At 39.0% G+C, this 19,556-nt stretch overlaps 1 protein-coding gene across 2 annotated transcripts in view; it reads left to right on the top strand.

Moving 5' to 3' along the window:
* The first annotated feature begins 3,623 nt into the window (after nt 1–3,623).
* LOC127652669 (voltage-dependent T-type calcium channel subunit alpha-1H-like) overlaps nt 3,624–19,556 on the top strand; it is a 94,498-nt gene continuing 78,565 nt past the window's right edge. For both annotated transcript variants that reach the window (XM_052138958.1, XM_052138957.1), the window contains exons 1-4: nt 3,624–3,731; nt 7,618–7,751; nt 8,622–8,719; nt 16,767–16,926. In XM_052138958.1, coding sequence (XP_051994918.1) covers nt 3,639–3,731; nt 7,618–7,751; nt 8,622–8,719; nt 16,767–16,926 — 485 coding nt within the window. In that variant the 5' untranslated portion in view covers nt 3,624–3,638. The remainder of the gene's footprint in view (nt 3,732–7,617; nt 7,752–8,621; nt 8,720–16,766; nt 16,927–19,556) is intronic.

Raw genomic sequence — 19,556 nt, 5'->3', positions numbered from 1 at the left:
TGAGGCAATTTAAATGTTAGATAAAGAGAGAGTATCCAAGTTGATTGGCTAAAAGATGACATGTTAATGGACCTGTCAGCTTGTGCCATGAAGAGTTTCATTACTCAACTTGTGATCATTTGACTGAGATCTGTCATATATGACATATACTATAACAAAAATTATTTAAATATAATCATTGCTTTTCATAATTTTTCATTTTAACTCGGCCCTTCCAACGTCACGGCAACTCTGGTATCTATCTGGAACTTTGCTTGGTCATTCATGTGCTTGTATCTTGTAATTACAATATTTCCGAATCCACTTGAAGGCTGCATGAATAAACTGCCCATAAGCAAAGATGTCAGTATACAGGTCTCATATTTCTGGAGGTATGTGTGCTATCCTAGCAGCTGCTATTGAGATAAATGGGAATGCTAATGGATAGCTCTCCAGGTATTTTAGCGCTCCTTGTATATTCGAAGCTTTTGCCATCTTGTCATAATATAGCAAAAAGAATGAAGAAAGTGAATGTAGTGGAAAAAAGATGGAAAGAAACAGTGGAAAAATTAAGGAATTGACTCGGGGACGACTATAGACAGTATGTGGGAATTTTAGCGTGTCTGTCACTTCAGTTCTCTTAACCTTTGACTTGATTTCATAAAGGCCACTCTATTTGTCTGTTTGCCCTGGAGGATGTAACTATCTTGGAGTATTCCATAAAGTGTCTATTAAGTGGAATTTGTAACTCCAATCTGCTTGGAAGCACTGAGGTGGCTGTGTATGAAGTGATCTCTTGCTCAGCATCTGAGGAACACACATCAAAGTGTTCCATATCCTCATTTACCACCGACCCCTGGGAAGCCTCTGTCCATCACTAACATGTTGTTGAGTAGAAATATGCCCTTAAAAGAATTAGTTCACCCATAAATTAAAATTATGTCATAATTTTCTCACACCTAAATATATATATATATATATATTAGTGCTGTCAGCTGATCAATTTGTTTTAATCATGATTAATCACATACATTTTTGTAGTTAATCATGATTAATCACAGATTTTGATAGTGCTGAAATTTGACACTATACTTCTTTTCCTGTCAAAATGCACTTATTTCCATTTTGGGAAACAAAACAAAACAATATGTGACAATTTAATGCTTTATTTTTTATAAAAAAAAAGTTATCCCCTTTTTTCCCAATTTGGAATTCCCAATTACCACTACTTAGTAGGTCCTCGTGGTGGCGATATCACTCACCTCAATTCAGGTGGTGGAGGTCAAGTCTCAGCTACCTCTGCTTCTAAGACGTCAATCTGCGCATTATCACGTGGCTCGTTGTGCATGACACTGCGGAGACTCACAGCATGTGGAGTCTCATGCTACTCTCCACGATCCACACACAACTTATCATGCACCGTATTGAGAGTGAGAATCACTAATCATGCCCACAAGGAGGTTACCCCATGTGACTCTACCCTCCCTAGCAACCGGGCCAATTTGGTTGCTTAGGAGACCTGGCTGGAATGACGCAGCACCCCCTGGATTCGAACTTGCGACTCCAGGGGTGGTAGTCAGCATCAATACTTGCTGAGCTACCCAGGCCCCCATAATTCAATGCTTTATTAACATTTTACAAACAAAACCTTCCACAGTATATAGATTGAAATGCACTAAAAATAGCACCAATTCAAGTAACATTAAACTTTTCCCAAAGTCTAAATGGGAGTTTGAATAATTGAAAGAACTAGTCCCCACATGCTGTAGGTTGAACATTCATTGCAATGGGCATTAAATCTCTTAAACTCTGATCCTTCACAATATTAATTGCCAGACAGTCTGGAGCTATCCACTTTAGTACAGCAATCGTGAATCGGCAATGCCAGCGTCAAGCGCCACTTTGAACTTCACATGAAAAGTGCTTGCAGACAAAAGCATCTCATTCTACGTTTTGGTGATAGTTAAGACTCGACTTGCTTCTGTGGCAATGCGCCTTTCACAGGCTAAAAAATATTTGATTTCTCTCACAAGTCCCATTTGGGCTTGTTTTGCACAATGAATAGCATTAAGCATTCTGCATAATTTTATCACTCACAGGGAAGTGCTGTTGTGTGTGTTTGTGGTGTGTGCATCAGGGTAATGACTCCGGGCAGACACACATGGTTCCACCCACCCAACAAGTGATTATGCTGGTTTATGCTGTATTAAGGGTAAATGCATTAATCGCGATTTAGAAAATTAACACGTTAAACCTTTTAAATTAATCGTATGTGTTATTTCTGACAGCTCTAATACAGTGTATATATATATATATATATATATATATATATATATATTTTTTTTTAAGAATCTTTAAGCTGCTCTTTCCATACAACAACAGTGCATAGTGACCACAGCTCTTAAGCTCCAAAAATGACAAGAAAAAAAAACAAGAGGCACCACCATAAAAGTGGTCCATGACTTGTGCGCAGACCCCAGTCGCAGCCATTCTCGAGTAAGTAGTTCATTGGATGGAGGGGAAAATATTCAGAGAATAATGACGTAAATATCAGCATGTTCCTCACACAAAGCTATTGTATGGCTTCAGAAGACTTAGTATATAATGCATTGTATGGAGTCATATGGAGTACTTTTAAGTGCTTTTTGGGTCACTATGAACTGTTGTTGAATGCAAAAGTGTGAATAAAGAAAGCAGTGTGAAGAAAGATTAAAGAAAGTCACGGCTTTGAAATTATATTAGGGTCAGTTTTTATAGTTGGGTGAACTATTACTTTAACGAGTGTTTTTTCCTCTATTCATTCTACTTTTCTACCCTGTTTGTAAGGCTCTGCCAGAGGTATGGTGACTTGAAAATCCCCAGAGTTTATCATCAGCACCTGATTTTAATCATGGTCACTCCTTTGTTAAGGAACACAACATTACGATGCTCACAATCCCGAACCCCATGATAGCTTATGGAAATTAGGCAGCAGCACTATTCAAATTTCTCATTTGTCTGTAGCATAGCAAGTGCCCATCATTTGCCCTACTTAGATGAGCAGACTTGCATAAAACATGAGGTTAGAAGCCTTCGGTGGAACAAGGCTGGCATTTCAACCCTAAGAAAGCTGATTGTGTCCTCGGAGGCATTAAGCTTAGATGTTTAAAAGATTGCCGTATGATCAGAGATGCTCTCTGACAGGCTGTGTTTGCGCACTCATGAACGTGGCCTGTGGGTGTTGCTAGTGTTGACTTACTGTATGTGAGTAGAGGAAGTCCATGTCCTGTGGTCAAAAGATGTGTGATGGCTGCTGGTCATGATGGACATGTCGGTCGTGATCTTCAGTGTAGCAGACAGTGACAAAGGAAGTGCTAATAGCTCATGCTTGGTGACAGTGGCAGCAGCTTGTTTCGGCCTCGCCACTGATGGCTCTTATGCTATCTGACATCTCAGACGACAGTAGGACTAATAGTCGTGCATCTGAAATGGACATAATTCTGTTCATGTTGTATTCACTAAATATTTCAGCAAATATTTTACAGTATCTTTCTGTTTCACTGAGACAAATTTTAACACTGCAACACACATTTACTTGACTGACAAAAATAATGCCTTTGAGTTTGTAATATATGCTGTTATTTCCTTGACCCGTGTGCACATGGTTTGAGCATGTGAGCATGCTGGTCATTCTGCTGAACTGTGTGACTCTGGGCATGTTCCAACCATGTGAGGACCTCAAGTGCCAGTCTGAATGGTGTGTCATCCTCCAGGTGAGTCTCACTCTGTTATGCCATGTGGGAGGGGCTCTGCTAGCTCATAATGTGTTTATTTTAATCAGCTTTTGACTTAAATTACTTGCCTTTCATTTAAAAATATAGTTCAACCAAAAATGTAAATTCTCTTATCATTTACATCCCAGATGTCTATTACTTTCTATCTTCTGCAAAACACAAATAAATATTTTAAGAATATTTTAGCACTGTTGGTCCATGCAATGCAAATAAATGGTGACCATAACTTTGAATCTCCAAAAAGCACATAAAGTCAGCATAAATGTGTTCTATTACATACACTCATCTAAAGGATTATTAGGAACACCATACTAATATGTGTTTGACCCCCTTTCGCCTTCAGAACTACCTTAATTCTACGTGGCATTGATTCAACAAGGTGCTGAAAGCATTCTTTAGAAATGTTGGCCCATATTGATAGGATAGCATCTTGCAGTTGATGGAGATTTGTGGGATGCACATCCAGGGCACGAAGCTCCCGTTCCACCACATCCCAAAGATGCTCTATTGGGTTGAGATCTGGTGACTCTGGGGGCCATTTTAGTACAGTGAACTCATTGTCATGTTCAAGAAACCCATTTGAAATGATTCGAGCTTTGTGACATGGTGCATTATCCTGCTGGAAGTAGCCATCTGAATGTCTCAACAGAAATCGAGACTCATCAGACCAGGCAACATTTTTCCAGTCTTCAACTGTCCAATTTTGGTGAGCTCTTGCAAATTGTAGCCTCTTTTTCCTATTTGTAGTGGAGATGAGTGGTACGCGGTGGGGTCTTCTGCTGTTGTAGCCCATCCGCTTCAAGGTTGTGCGTGTTGTGGCTTCACAAATGCTTTGCTGCATACCTCGGTTGTAACGAGTGGTTATTTCAGTCAAAGTTTCTCTTCTATCAGCTTGAATCAGTCGGCCCATTCTCCTCTGACCTCTAGCATCAACCAGGCATTTTCGCCCACAGGACTGCCGCATACTGGATGTTTTTCCCTTTTCACACCATTCTTTGTAAACCCTAGAAATGGTTGTGCGTGAAAATCCCAGTAACTGAGCAGATTGTGAAATACTCAGACCGGCCCGTCTGGCACCAACAACCATGCCAAGCTCAAAATTGCTTAAATCACCTTTCTTTCCCATTCTGACATTCAGTTTGGAGTTCAGGAGATTGTCTTGACCAGGACCACACACCTAAATGCATTGAAGCAACTACCATGTGATTGGTTGATTAGATAATTGCATTAATGAGAAATTGAACAGGTGTTCCTAATAATCCTTTAGGTGAGTGTATAATGTGGGTGGATGTAACCTCCATTCCCTGATGGAGGAACGAAACTTTGTGTCGAAGAAGCGACACTAGGGGTCTCTCTTGAGAGCCTTTTGCATCTCTGATCTATGAGAAAAGGCCAAATGAGAAATTGGAAGACAGAATTTGCATGTCCCGCCCCTGGACATACGGGTATAAAGGGAGGGAAATGCATCTGTTTCATTCAGGATTTTTCTGAGGAGCCGACAACGAGGTTCGGCTGCAACAGTGGCTCGGTTCAGCGACGTGGCCGGGAGGACACAACGTCTTGTTCTCTCCATCAGGGAATGGAGGTTACATCCGTAACCTAGACGTTCCCCGTCTGTTGCTCACTTCGAAGAAGCGACACTAGGGGTCCAATTTAAATCACGCCATGCGCTGCGCCGTGTACGTGTACTGCTGACACAGGAGCCAGCAGATATTTTACATGCCAAAACGACTGGCTGTGCCAGGCTGCACGTACCCTTCCCCAACGCCCCATAAAATCATCAAAGCCTTCTGGTTCTTTACCCCCGACAGGGGGGAACAAGGCGACGTGCCAAGCATTCGAGCAGGCCATGCCTTTTCTCTCTATATGTTTCTCGCATAGAGTTAAAGTGGCTGGGGCCATCTTAACGCTATCATATGCATCGGGGAAGGCGATCTTTCCCAGTTTTCCTATTCTTTCAGGGGGGAAAGACCCTGTGGAGGCCACACCTGCCCAGACTGGGGAGAGGTAAAGAGTGGTGAAATACATCACATGGGCTTTTAGGTCACATGTGGAGAATGGCGCAGTGGTAGATCCTACCTCATTAGGAGGGGCAAAAAAATCTCCTGGGGTAAAAGTGGACGGTATTACCTCAGCGGAGGGAAAGGGCGCTAGATGCAAGTGACGTTTTCCCGAGTTCTACCGATTATCGGCAATCAGATCAGACAAAATAACAATTCCGATAATTAGAAAAAGTATGAATATTGGGCCGATAATCAGTTGACCCTTGATACAGAGCTGAAATATTCTTCTAAAAATATTTGTTTGTGTTCAACAAATGAAATAAAGTCATACACATCTGGGATGGCATGTGGATGAGTAAATGATGAGAATTTTCCTTTTTGGTTAAAAATGTTATTTTGCAATCTTACTTTAAAATAAATTGTCCACTTGTTTGGATATTGCATTTAAAATGACTATAGTGCGGCTGAAGAACCAAATACTATTTAGGACCACTTTACATCAGAATGCACATTTTCTGTCCAATATTCCTTAACAAATTCCTTTCCTTTTATTGTATTTGTTTGTTTTATTTTGTTTGTGCCAAGTGTTTATTTTGGAACTGTCATTGAGTTGGCTTTTAGCCCATGTTTTTGGCATGCACAGATTTCAGGGCTCAGTGGAAGCTTTTTTGCTTCTGTCGTTTTCTAATTATCCGTGACCCTTCCCCACATCCCCACCAGAGTAGCTTGGTTGTCTGTGGTACTGTGGGAAATTTTTATGTCCAAAAGAGCCTTCAAGCAATATCAGCATGATTTAGGAGACACGGGTCAGCTTAGGCCAGAGCTGAAAAAACGTCCTGGTTACTTTCGTAACGTCTTGGTTACTTTCAAAGCTCCGTTCCCTGATGTAGGGAACGAGACGTTGTGTCGATGAAGTGACACTAGGGGTCACTCTTGGGAGCCCGAGACACCTTCTGATCTTTGATAAAAGGCCAATGGGAATTGGCGAGTGGTATTTGCATGCCACTCCCCCACACAAGGAGCTGGCATGCTAACCGCTCATTCAGGTTTTGTGCTGAGGAGCCAAGAGAAGGTCCTGGCCGTTTCAGCGGGTAGTCCAGCGTTGTGGTAGGAGGGACATAACTTCTCGTTCCCTCCATTAGGGAACAGAGGTTACGGAAGTAACCAGGACGTTCCTTATCTGTCACTTACTTGACATTGTGTAGATGAGTTGTGTCGCTCTGCCCTTTGCCCAAGGAAGATGCAGTTTACCAACAGGGAAACGATTTAGCAGAAGATATACGTCGCATGGGTTTACATACAGGGCACCAGCACATGCGGAGCACCTACCCCAGTACAGGGCTTAGATAGCAAAGATCAAAATGTGTCTCGGGCTCCCAAGAGTGACCTCTAGTTTCACTTCATCGACACAATTTCGTGTGAGTGACAGAAAGGAAACAACACAACATGAACATGAACCATGGCAAATTTATAGTTGCAGGAAAAATTTGTGAACACATTGTATTTATTTATGATTTTTGCATAAATTGGTCATAAAATTTATCTGATCTTGAACTGACTTACCAAAAAACATAAAAACAATAAATACACATCATTATTTGTGTGTTTGATTAAGCAGACTGCGTTTGTCTACTGTTGTGAATTGGAGATGCAGAAATGCAGGTAAATTCATAGGGCAAACTTTTTCCTACAACTGTATATACACTTTTTAAGATCTTTGACATTGTCACAGTTTTTCAACTTTCATTGTTTTAAGCTACTGGTGTAATGGTATTTTAGATAGAGTATCTATTCTGCCTCCCTTGAAACATGTCTTTGATTTTATATATATATAGAGATATTATTGTAGTCTGTGTCCACAGGTATTTGATGATTGCATCTTCGCTTTCTTTGCTGTGGAGATGGTCATCAAAATGGTAGCCCTGGGGATTTTTGGATCAAAGTGTTACCTTGGCGACACATGGAACCGCCTGGACTTTTTCATTGTCATGGCAGGGTGAGGAATCCCGCCTCTCTTCTCACTTGTCACTCATACATTCAGGCATTATCACCACAGTAAAGCTTCTCAGGAGGGATCACTGCTCAATTTACAGGCGTTCAGCTGGGAAATAGAATTACCCTGAGCCTTCTCAGCACTCACATTCATTTAAAATTCCCCTTGTTGTTTACAATGACCTTTAAATGACAGAAAATGAAATATACTTTAAAGAGATTGTTCAACCAAAAATACAAAATTATCTCATAATTTGTTCACCCTCATGCCATCCCAGGTGTATATGACTTTCTTTGTTCTGCTGAACCCAAACAAAGTTTCCTAGAAGAATCTCTGCTCTGTACGCCCGTGCAATGCAAGTGAATGGTGATCAGAACTTTGAATCTAATCTCTTGAAACGTAATCAATAAAACTCCAGTGGTTTAATCAATGTCTTCTTCTGGTTTTGTTTTTGGTGATTCAAATTCTTTGTGCATATCGCCACCTACTGGGCAGGAAGGAGTATTTAGAGTAAAAAAGGACGTAAATGTTGATCTGTTTCTCACCCACCCCTATCATATCTCTTCTGAAGACATGGATTAAACCACTGGAGTTATGTGGATTACTTTTATGCTGCCTTTCTGTGCTTTTTGGAACTTCAACATTTTTGTGAGGACCTACAGAGCTCAAATATTCTTCTAAAAACCTCTGTTTGTATTCAGCAGATGTAAATGAGTCATACACATCTGGGATGGTATGAGGGTTGGTAAGTTATGAGAGAATTTTACATTGCCTTTTAAAATCATTTTTCTTTTGTCATCCCCACATATGATTGACAAAAGGTTATTAGAGTGTGACCTTTAGTGGCTGTTTCTTCTGCTCTGCTCCCTTCAGGATGATGGAGTATTCACTGGATGGTCATAACGCCAGCCTGTCAGCCATCCGGACCGTGCGAGTGCTCAGGCCCCTGCGAGCCATCAACAGAGTGCCTAGTAAGTATCCACCATGCTGGGAGAAAAACAAGCTAAAACCAGCTTCTGATGGTAGCTGGTCATTCATGATCATTAACCTAAAAAGATGGTCCTGTGAGGCCATGGGATCTAAAGTCGCAAATAGTTGAAGTTGGCATTGCGAGATTGAACCCTTTTTGTGTAATACACAGGAAAAGAGATGACATTGAACAATGAATAGTATACATCAAAGTTCAGAAGGTCCTGTTAGTGCTGGGGAGGGGTAAGAAACTAATAACAGCTCTCTAGCTTGACCTGGGCTGTGTACAAAGGCCAATACATTGATACCTTAATACCCTGTCATTCACAGCAATTTGCATTTAAAGGTACCTCGTAAGTATGCTGCCTTCCAAGACACCATAATGTCATGTCTAATGATCTAAAACTATTTCAAGTGAGCTTTAGACATAGCCAAGCAAATATTTAGAAATCACAATGCTTGTTTCTCACATTAAATAGAGTCATGAATGATCAAATGAAAAACAGGACTTTTATAAATTATTTACTGCTTTTACACAGTACGCTCCATTACTCCATCAGACGCCATGTTTATTCCTTAAAAATAAACTTATGGGATATCAAATGCAGCGAAGGTTGGATTTATGCTGCCTTCAAAAACTGACCAAATGAAAATATCGAAGTAGACAGTATGTGACGTAAGTACTGAATTTGGAGGTGCCTTGATGCCTACCTTCCTCCATATACAGCCTCCGAAGGCAGCTATTTTCAGGTTTTGGATGCAGCCCTGATTTTTCCTGCCACTTAAGGACATCATCTTGTGTTCTTTTATTAGGAGTCAAAGGTGAAAACAACTGCCAGATGTATGACATATAGAGCAGATGGTGTTTTCTCAGACAATCACATGATTTACTTGTGTAAATCCTACAGTAGGAAAGATAACTTACAGAGCACTTCCTAGTCTATTATTACACAGCAGAGCATGTCCCACAAAATGGTGGGGGCTTATTTCATCCAGTTATGGACCTCCGTGTGGCAGAGTGACAGTTATATTTGTTCACTTAGATTCATGTATACTGTATATAAGAAAAATAATTAAGTGCTTAATTGAGTTACCGAGTTCCGTAAGTCATGAGCCAAATACAGTACTGTTGTCTTCCCTGTGTCTCTTGTTTCTATTAATGGAGATCTACACAGTCAGATCAGCAAGTGCCTTATGCTCTTTTCCCTCAGCCATTTGGAGTAGCTCATAGATTTAGAGTATAGTTAAGTCTTTACCACATCAGGTTTACTGACTCTGCTGTTGCCCAGAAGCAAGACAAGACACTGTGATTTATGTTTAGTGTTGTGTTGCCACAAGCACAAGTGCTTTTAGTATGGAATTATATTTTTATGCGCTGAAGTGAATTGAGAATGTTAGTTTGAGTGCATGTGTACATCTGTGTGTGCATGAGTTAGTTATTGCTGGCATGCCGTCTCGCACCTGGTGCCGTAATTCAAACACCAAACTAGAAACCTTTGCCAGATCATTGCATAGAGTGACTGTCTCTCCACGATAAGTATGCGTGGTTCCCTGCTCCACAGTATGTCAAATGAGTAGGATGTCCGAAAACTCATGATGCAGTAGGCAAACAATAACCGGATGACGAACTGCATCTGCTGAGATTCTTAAGTGTACAACCTGTGGACAATTTGCCATCATATAAGGTCATGGTAGCTAAGTAGCCGTCAAATTTGAGATGTTAATAAAAAATGACAGACAGCTGTGAGTCAGGTTTTTTTTTTTTTTAGGTAGCACGAAAGTTCCTTGTGGTTAAATTGTACTTTTTTAACAACACCTGAGTAAATATTTTCTTGGTTTTTGTTAGTGCATCGTAGGTGAAAGTACAGATCAAAGGACAATGCCAACATGGCGGATATACTGCAATTCTATATATACAAGTCAAGTTCAAGTCATGTTTATTTATCAAATGCACAACAATACAGCACGAAGCATGTAGCAATACTTTCAGGCATTGAAATTCTGAGCTTCAGAGATGATGAAGATGGGAAAAAAAGAGTTATATAGATAAGCTAATATTTAAAAATAAAAATGACAAATTAATAATTAGAATAAGAGCACTTAAAGAGAAAAATACAATATAAATATAAATGCACATGTATATATAGGTGTTTCTTCTCTGTTTTCAAACATTATTTTCTTTTATTTATCTACAAAGTCCATCAGTGTACTTGCATCACAGAGCATTTGAAAGTACTTCAAATAAAAATAATTTGCTCACAAGTGATATTTACCTTAATTTTTCTTTGACAGAAAACCTTTTCACACAATAAATATTTGAAATATTTATGTTTGGTTCACTCTTTATTTAGATTCTCATAGTTTTAAACACATTCATTTGTATTTTTTTCAATTGCTTTTCATAGTTTAACATTTAAAGTATTTGCTTTGGAAAAGGCTAAAACTATCAAAATGTAAAAATTAGGACTATAATTAAATATGTTAATAATATTCAGGTTCTGTATTTAGCATTCATAAGGATAATAATTAAAAACAAACTGGAAAAATGTAATGTTTTATTTTAAGATCCTATATATTATGCATGTGTTGTATATTTTGTAACTGTGCATGTCAGTGACACAGGCGATGCACACAGGGAAGTGCACAGTTTAGATCAGTTCCATGCTGAAGAGTTGCTAAGAATTTGTTTTGTTTTTTACATAATATTCTCTCTCGTGAATGTAAAGGAGTGTAAATGTCAACATCATAAGGATTGAAATCTGATGCACAAAACATGAGCCCATTAACACTCACTTTATTAGGAACACCTGTACACCTATTTCTTTATGCGTTTATCTAATTACCGTAATTTCCGGACTATTGAGCGCGCCTGAATATAAGCCGCACCCACTGAATTTTAAATAAAAAAAATATTTTGGACATAATTAAGCCACACCTGTCTATAAGCCGCAGGTGCCTACCGGTACATTGAAACAAATGAACTTTACACAGGATTTAACGAAACACAGCTTGTAACAAAAATAAATAGGCTTTAACGAAACACGGTGTGGCAGCGGGGGCGTAGTCAAGCGCCCGTCCGGGAGAGAAAAGCGGTAAGGGCGCTTACACCTGAGCTAAATTATGTCTAACACCTGTGTCTAATTTCAGTAAGCATGGGGAGAGCAGCATAAAAAGGCAGCAGCCACAGAGCTGAGAGAGTGACACACGTCAGTCTAGTGTTGGCGCATAGAAGAATTGAGAAACTTTATCAAATTGATTGTAAACATTGCTGTGGCCATTAAAAGCCTTACCTGGAACGTCAAGTGCCCTGCTGAAAACTGTCACACTGGTGCCCGTGTGACAGTTTTCCCAAGAAGGACATGTGAAGCAGGGCACTTGAAATTAGACACCGGTGTTAGACATAATTTAGCGCAGGTGTAAGCGCCCTTACAGCTTTTCTCTCCCGGACGGGCGCTTGACCACGCCCCCGCTGCCACACACGACTTGTAACAAAAAATAAAAAATTAGCAGTGAACATTAGCCTACCAAGAAAGTCATTGGTCACTATCTTCCTCGTCCTGTGCACTGAAACCACTGAAGTCATCTCCTTCGGTGTCGGAGTTGAATAGCCTCAGATTTAGGCTAGTTGTCTTTTTGCACTGAGTCAATTCCTCACGCTGCTGTTTCCAACGTCTTATCATCGACTCATTAAGACCAAGCTCCCGTGCAGCAGCTCTATTTCCTTTTCCAACAGCCAGATCAATCGCCTTCAACTTGAAAGCTGCATCATATGCATTTCTCCGTGTCTTTGCCATGATGAGGGTGACAAAATGACTACTGTAATCAGAATTATGGGAAGTTTGAGCGCGCTCGATTTAATCTAAACAGTAAACAAAAAAAGTTGTTTTGACCTTAACCCGTTCGGCAATTTCATTGGTCTAATGAAAGCTTCACGCAGCCAAAAAACTGAGCACGTCACAGAATGTTTTTTTTTTTTTTTTTATAAAATTTGAAAGCGGGAAAAATCCATATATTAGCTGCGTCATTGTTTAAGCCGCGAGGTTCAAAGCGTGGGAAAAAAGTTGCGGCTTATAGTCCGGAAATTACGGTAGCCGATCATGTGGCAGCAGTATAACGTATAAAGTCATGCAGATATGGGTCAGGAGCTTTAGTTAATGCTCACACAAACCATCAGAATGGGGAAAAAATTTTGATCTCAGTGATTTTGACCGTGGCATGATTCTTGGTGCCAGAAGGGCTTGTTTGAGTATTTCTGTAACTGTTGATCTGTTGGGATATTCAAGCACAATAGTCTCGAGAGTTTACTCAGAACAGTGCCAAAAACAAAACAAATCCAGTGAGCGGCAGTTCTGTGGTGACAGAAAGGCTACGGTAACTCAGATAAACGCTCTGTACAATTGTAGTGAGCAGAATAGCATCTCAGAATGCACAACATGTTGAACCTTGAGGCGGATGGGCTACAACAGCATAAGACCATGACAGGCACTTAATTAGGACCATAGTGTTTCTAATAAAATGCTCAGTGTGTGTATGTCATCTAATCAATTTGCGTTTTTTATTCCAACTGCTACTCCTGGTCGAAGGCTTCCCTAATTATAAAATGTCCATATAAGGTTGCATTTCACCAAGTTTTATGTTGTTTAATGGTTTAAACTCTAAATATTATTTAGTTGTGCGTATATTTTTGCATAGTGCCCATTTATGCCACAACCAGGCTAAGTTGTAACTTACACATGGGAGGTGCAATTGGCCCCAGAACATAATTCATGAGTTGTGAAGTAAGTTCTTCATCTAACTGAATACATACCTCTTAGAGAAAGAGAATTCAGATGTTTTAACTGTCTTCCCTCATCTCTGTTTACACAAGAGCGAGTTAGCATGTTTAAAGTTAGCATCTCCTTCCACTATGTGACCACTTGTTTCTCCAGGGGTCTCATTAAAGTGGCCAAACAGCCCTGTGGCTCCATGCTGTCTTAGGTGGGAGGGATGCAGTCCACAGAGAGGATGTTCTCCTTCTCTCTCCACTCAGACAGGACCATTTAAGGCTCTCTCCTCCCCACACCATGCCCTTAAATTACATCTGCCATACACACCCACCTCAAACACATTAGTCACACGCTTCCACCGGATGCATTGCTGCTCTCAGGGGGCACTTTGCTCTATGATGTTTGCTGATGTTTTCCTGTTCACTGTTCTTCACTGTTGTTTTGTTGTCTCAAGAAAGCTCAGACATTGATAGACAGGACTGAATTTTCTGAAATGAGCATCTCTAGTTAACAGGGCATTTATTCAGCATGAAACGAATATCTCTGAACATTCATGCTTGCAGGCTTATCCCTTCTAACTTTTGGTATTACACTGAAGACAGTTCATCTGTCTAGATTAAAGGACCATGTGGTCCATGTGACAGTTAAAACAGATTATTTAAATGGATAGTTTACATTAAGTACTTTTGGGAAGTTGACATGCCATGCAGTGTGTATGCAATCCTCCATTTAAAACTAGTTTAAATAGCAATAAAAAAAAAAAAAAAAAAAATATATATATATATATATATATATATATATATATATATATATATATATATATATATATATATATATATATATATATATATATATATATATATAATTATTATGCATGCCATTTTTGTGACCTCCTATTTATTGAGAAAGTGCATTGAATATTTAAACAATAAATGCACTAGTGAGTGCATTGAAAGTTTTGATGCAAGTTTATATTAGCATAAGAAATACAACCCTTAGAGATTTATGGTAATCCTTAGTTCTACACTGACATTTTATATCTCCTATTTTTAAGATCACATTGGGCCAGACAGGAATATAAGATTATTCTCTGCATTAATACACAGAAGAATGACAATTTGTCATAGTATGCAGAAGGCATATCAGCAAAAACTGAATTTCTATTAGGGCAGAAAATCGAGTTTTGAGGATAGAAAGTTGGCATATTATAAAGATCATATTATAAAATGTTGTAAAACTACACAAAAAAACCTCACAGGTCTTCTTGCAGTTTTCAGCTAATATAAAGGCTTTAGGTTCTCACTGTCTTGCAATGCCACGTGAAAGAAATACTATTATCAAAATTAACACAATACATATTGTATTTCAATACAATAATATTGATGTTGACTAGATTTTGACAAAATCATGCAGCCCTAGTTTGACTTTCACTGTAACCTGCAGTGGGGGATGATGGCAGTTCACTTATCTCTGCTGTATCAAGGGCTTTAGTCGTAATTGTCCATTAAAGTCAGACACAGCGAGTCCCTGGGGTCCCTCAGCAGTGCATTTAAAATATGCAATTTCTCTGCTCTGTCAAGCATTATTACATGTGGGACCAATTTAGGTTAGAGGTGTCATCCTTATTTTAAGAGCCTATTTTAAAAAAGGTTTTGCATTTTATTAAACCATACAGGATCTTGTGTGGCCTTCTAATTAGAATGATGTTGGGCGTTTTCCAAACTGCATTTTTGCGTTTGGAAATCACTGCAGGAAGGGGACGCTACTCGATGGGTCATTGCAAACAAAAGAAAGAGTGCCCACATCAAGGGATCTGTCCTTCAGTGTAGGGAAAAGGGATAATCACTTTCTATTGTAATTCGGCCGTTGCATATAAAATTACATAAAACATTCAACTCATACATGTTTCCCTTTATCATATTCTTTATTTGTTGAATTTTACAGAATTCTAACAAATACTGCTTACATTATTCAACTACCACTAACAACAGAAATGATAAATGCTAATCATCTGTCTTAATAATAAAGCACTTTATTTATTTATACTGGTCAACTGATTCTTCTTTTTAAATGGCTGATATGTCACACTTCTATAAATATATTACTTTCACCTGACACTCAACTGATAATGCACTTTCTCAATGCACTCTTTCTACAATGCTTTCTACAATGGAAAAATAGAATTGATAAAGTCCTACACACTCATAATTTCATAAATAAACAAGCTTAATGACATTGTAACTGTGGCAGGGCGGAGGGCGGGGCCGGGTCGTGATCCTACACACCCGGTCCCGTATTAGACAAAAGAAAAACACACACATATGACGGACATGTCCGTAAACGATCTCTCTCTCCCGCACGATCCTCTGCAGTCGACCTTTATCCCTCACGGAGGCTTAATTAGCCTAATACGGGACCGCGTGTGTAGGATCACGACCCGGCCTGCCCTCCGCCCTGCCACAGTAAACTTTTCTGTTCTATTTTTCTATTGTATGGACATTGTCCTGCGCTAGAAAATATCTTTATCTATCACCCAGAATCTTTAATCGTTCTGTCGGAAATGTTGAAAAAGCGCATATATGCACAAGTTCACAGAACTATTTCAGTGTGCCTGATATCAACATAAAGTGACACAGACACTTTCTTTTTGGTCTTATAATTTTTTTGTACTTTATTAGCATGTAGTGACACACTGACATAATGATTGACGTATGCAGTAATTAAATCAGAGAAATTTCGAACACAATTGGTCAAAACTAATGCATTTTTGGTAAATGACGGAGAATTTTCGGTTAACACAACACCTGCCTACACCCCTGCCCACAACCGCCCAGGTGTACGGTGAAGATTTCTTTCATTGTTTGTTAAAAGTTATTCCTTCACCATTTGTTTTTACTGTGTATCACATTCATCTCTATTCTGGCCTGTACTTTTATGAGATATGTAAAAATGTGTTTTGCATCACTCATGTTGCTGCCTCTTGCCTTAAGGCACCTGGTAAATAAATTACTGTCAATGTAAATGTGACATGTATAAAGCAGGGTTTCTGATAGTCGATACTGTGTATATTTATATATAAATATAATATAAAGCACAAAATATTTGAAACAGAAAATATTTGTATTATCCATAGAGAAGATATGTTGATATATTGGTCTATCACTAATTTCTGTGTCTCTTTTTTTAAAAAATAAGGCATACGAAAGTTCCGCAAACCTTAAAACAGTAATAACTGTGCACAAAACAATTTACATGATGTTGCCTCTATTTCCTGTTTCTGCAGGTATGAGGATACTGGTCACTCTACTTCTAGATACTCTGCCTATGTTAGGCAACGTCCTCCTGCTGTGCTTTTTTGTCTTCTTTATATTTGGCATTGTCGGTGTGCAGCTCTGGGCGGGACTTCTTAGGAATCGCTGTTTCATGGCAGATGACGCGAAAGCGTAAGTACTGTCAGACTCTTATCTAACCGCCAGCTTTGTCCCCTTGTCTCCTCATTTCCCCCTATGTCCTCCGGGAGCATGTCAGCTCTTCAGATATGATCCAAAGTGGCAGCCAACTGTTGCCATCAGCAATGGCATTTCAGCCGCTGACAGGCTTGTAAACTGAACATCACACCCTGGCAGAAAATCAGTGTTCAGTGCATCAGCCCACGAGCACTGTACTGTATGTACACACCTTTTATGCCCTGTGTAAAAAGGTAAAAGAGAAATAAGTCTTGAGAGCCTGTCATGAGTACAGACTGTGGTTATCAAAATGGATTGTTGTAGAAGTCATATATTTTGATGTAATGGAACAAATTAGTGCTCTGTAAGTGCATGTGTGTAATGGCCCCTGTGATTCAGATTTGCAAGAGCAACAACATTTTCATATGTCAGGTATTATTAAGCTCTAAAGCTGACCTGCCTTGATCTGAAGTGTTTTTTCAGATTGTGGTAAAAGTTTATTTTTATTTTATTTGAAGTACTGCAGATGATGGTTATAAAAGTAAAGATATTTGGTGGTCTTTACTCACAAACAGATGATTTAATTTCTGAAATGGTTTAGCAGTACCTTTTGTGACAAGATATTCCAGGTATTGCTATGACTTCAGAGTATGTTTTCTTTTTCTTGTGTGTGTGTGTGTGTGTGTGTGAGCGTGTATTTATCACTTTGTGGGGACCAAATGTCCCCATAAGGATAGTAAAACCCGAAATGTTTGACCTTGTGGGGACATTTTGTCGGTCCCCATGAGGAAAACAGCTTATAAATCATACTAAATTATGTTTTTTGAAAATGTAAAAATGCAGAAAGTTTTCTGTGAGGGTTAGGTTTAGGGGTAGGGTTAGGTTTAGGGGATAGAATATAAAGTTTGTACAGTATAAAAACCATTATGTCTATGGAAAGTCCCCATAAAACATGGAAACACAACGTGTGTGTGTGTGTGTGTGTGTGTGTGTGTGTGTGTGTGTGTGTGTGTGTGTGTGTGTGAGCGTGTATTTATCACTTTGTGGGGACCAAATGTCCCCATAAGGATAGTAAAACCCGAAATTTTTGACCTTGTGGGGACATTTTGTCGGTCCCCATGAGGAAAACAGCTTATAAATCATACTAAATTATGTTTTTTGAAAATGTAAAAATGCAGAAAGTTTTCTGTGAGGGTTAGGTTTAGGGGTAGGGTTAGGTTTAGGGGATAGAATATAAAGTTTGTACAGTATAAAAACCATTATGTCTATGGAAAGTCCCCATAAAACTTGGAAACACAACATGTGTGTGTGTGTGTGTGTGTGTGTGTGTGTGTGTGTGTGTGTGTGTGTGTGTGTGTGTGTGTGTGTGTGTGTGTGTGTGTGTGTGTGTGTGTGAAATTTAAAAAGGCAGAAATGTTTTGTGATGGTTAGGTTTAGGGTGAGGGTTAGGGAATAGAATCTAAAGTTCATACAGTAAAAAATAATTAGGTCTATGGAGAGTCCTCATAAAGATAACTGCACCATTGTGTGTATGTGTGTGTTTAGTAGATTATTGATTTTAAAAATGCACTTACAGTTAAAGGTTTTGACACATTGAGGTAACACTTTAAAGTAAGGTTGCACTTGTTAACATTAGTGAACATGAAATAACTTTGCACAAAACTTTTACAGCATTTATTAATCTTGGTTAATGTTAATTTCAACAAATAGTAATACATGTTTAAAATCAAAGTTGTAATTGTTAACATTAGTTAATTTACTATGTATGTATTTTTATTAAAAGAATAGTTCACCCAAAAATGTATATTCCCTCATCATTTATTCACCCTCATTCCATCACAGATGTGTATGACTTTCTTTCTTCTGCTAAACACAAACAAAGATTTTTAGAAGAATATCTCAGCTCTGTAGGTCCATACATTACAACTGAATGGTGACCAGACCTTTAATGTTCCAAAAATCACAGACAGTCATAGTAAAAGTAATCCATACGACTCCAGTAGTTAATCAATGTATTATAAAGTGATATGATTGGGTGAGAAAAAGATCAATATTTACTCAAGTCCTTTAGAGTATAATTGTTTACTTCCAGTCACTCCCCAAAGCATGTCCATGGAGGAAATCAATTCATACAGCCCTCTCGGGTGACGTAAGCGTGCTGGCATGTTCAAATGAAAGAAAAAACAATAAAGCTTGTGAACAGCTTTCTCTTGTAAACAAATTGAGCTGCTCCTCCAGTTGTATCGCATCAGTTCTCACATCAACATGCCAAAGCGCGTACGTCATGCAAGAGGCAGCGTGAACTGGGTCCCGAGTAGATTCGATTTGAAAAACAACAGGATGTAATATAGTGAAACGTACTTAAATATTGATCTGTTTCTCACCAAAACGGAATGTAAGACATTAATCTAGCCACTGGAGTCTTATGGATTACTTTTACTATGACTGTCTGTGCTTTTTGGACCTTCAAAGTTTTGGTCACCATTCACTTCATTGTATGGACCTACAGAGCTGAAATATTCTTCTAAAAATCTTGCCTCTGTGTTCTGCAGAAGAAAGAAAGTCATACACATCAGGGATGGCATGAGGATGAGTAAAAGATGAGAGTTTTAATTTTTGGGTGAACT

The sequence above is a fragment of the Xyrauchen texanus genome, chromosome 12 (assembly GCF_025860055.1).
Source record: "Xyrauchen texanus isolate HMW12.3.18 chromosome 12, RBS_HiC_50CHRs, whole genome shotgun sequence".
Lineage (NCBI taxonomy): Eukaryota > Metazoa > Chordata > Actinopteri > Cypriniformes > Catostomidae > Xyrauchen > Xyrauchen texanus.
The sequence above is the reverse complement of the archived record's forward strand: the minus strand, read 5'-3'. Positions and strand labels throughout refer to the sequence as shown.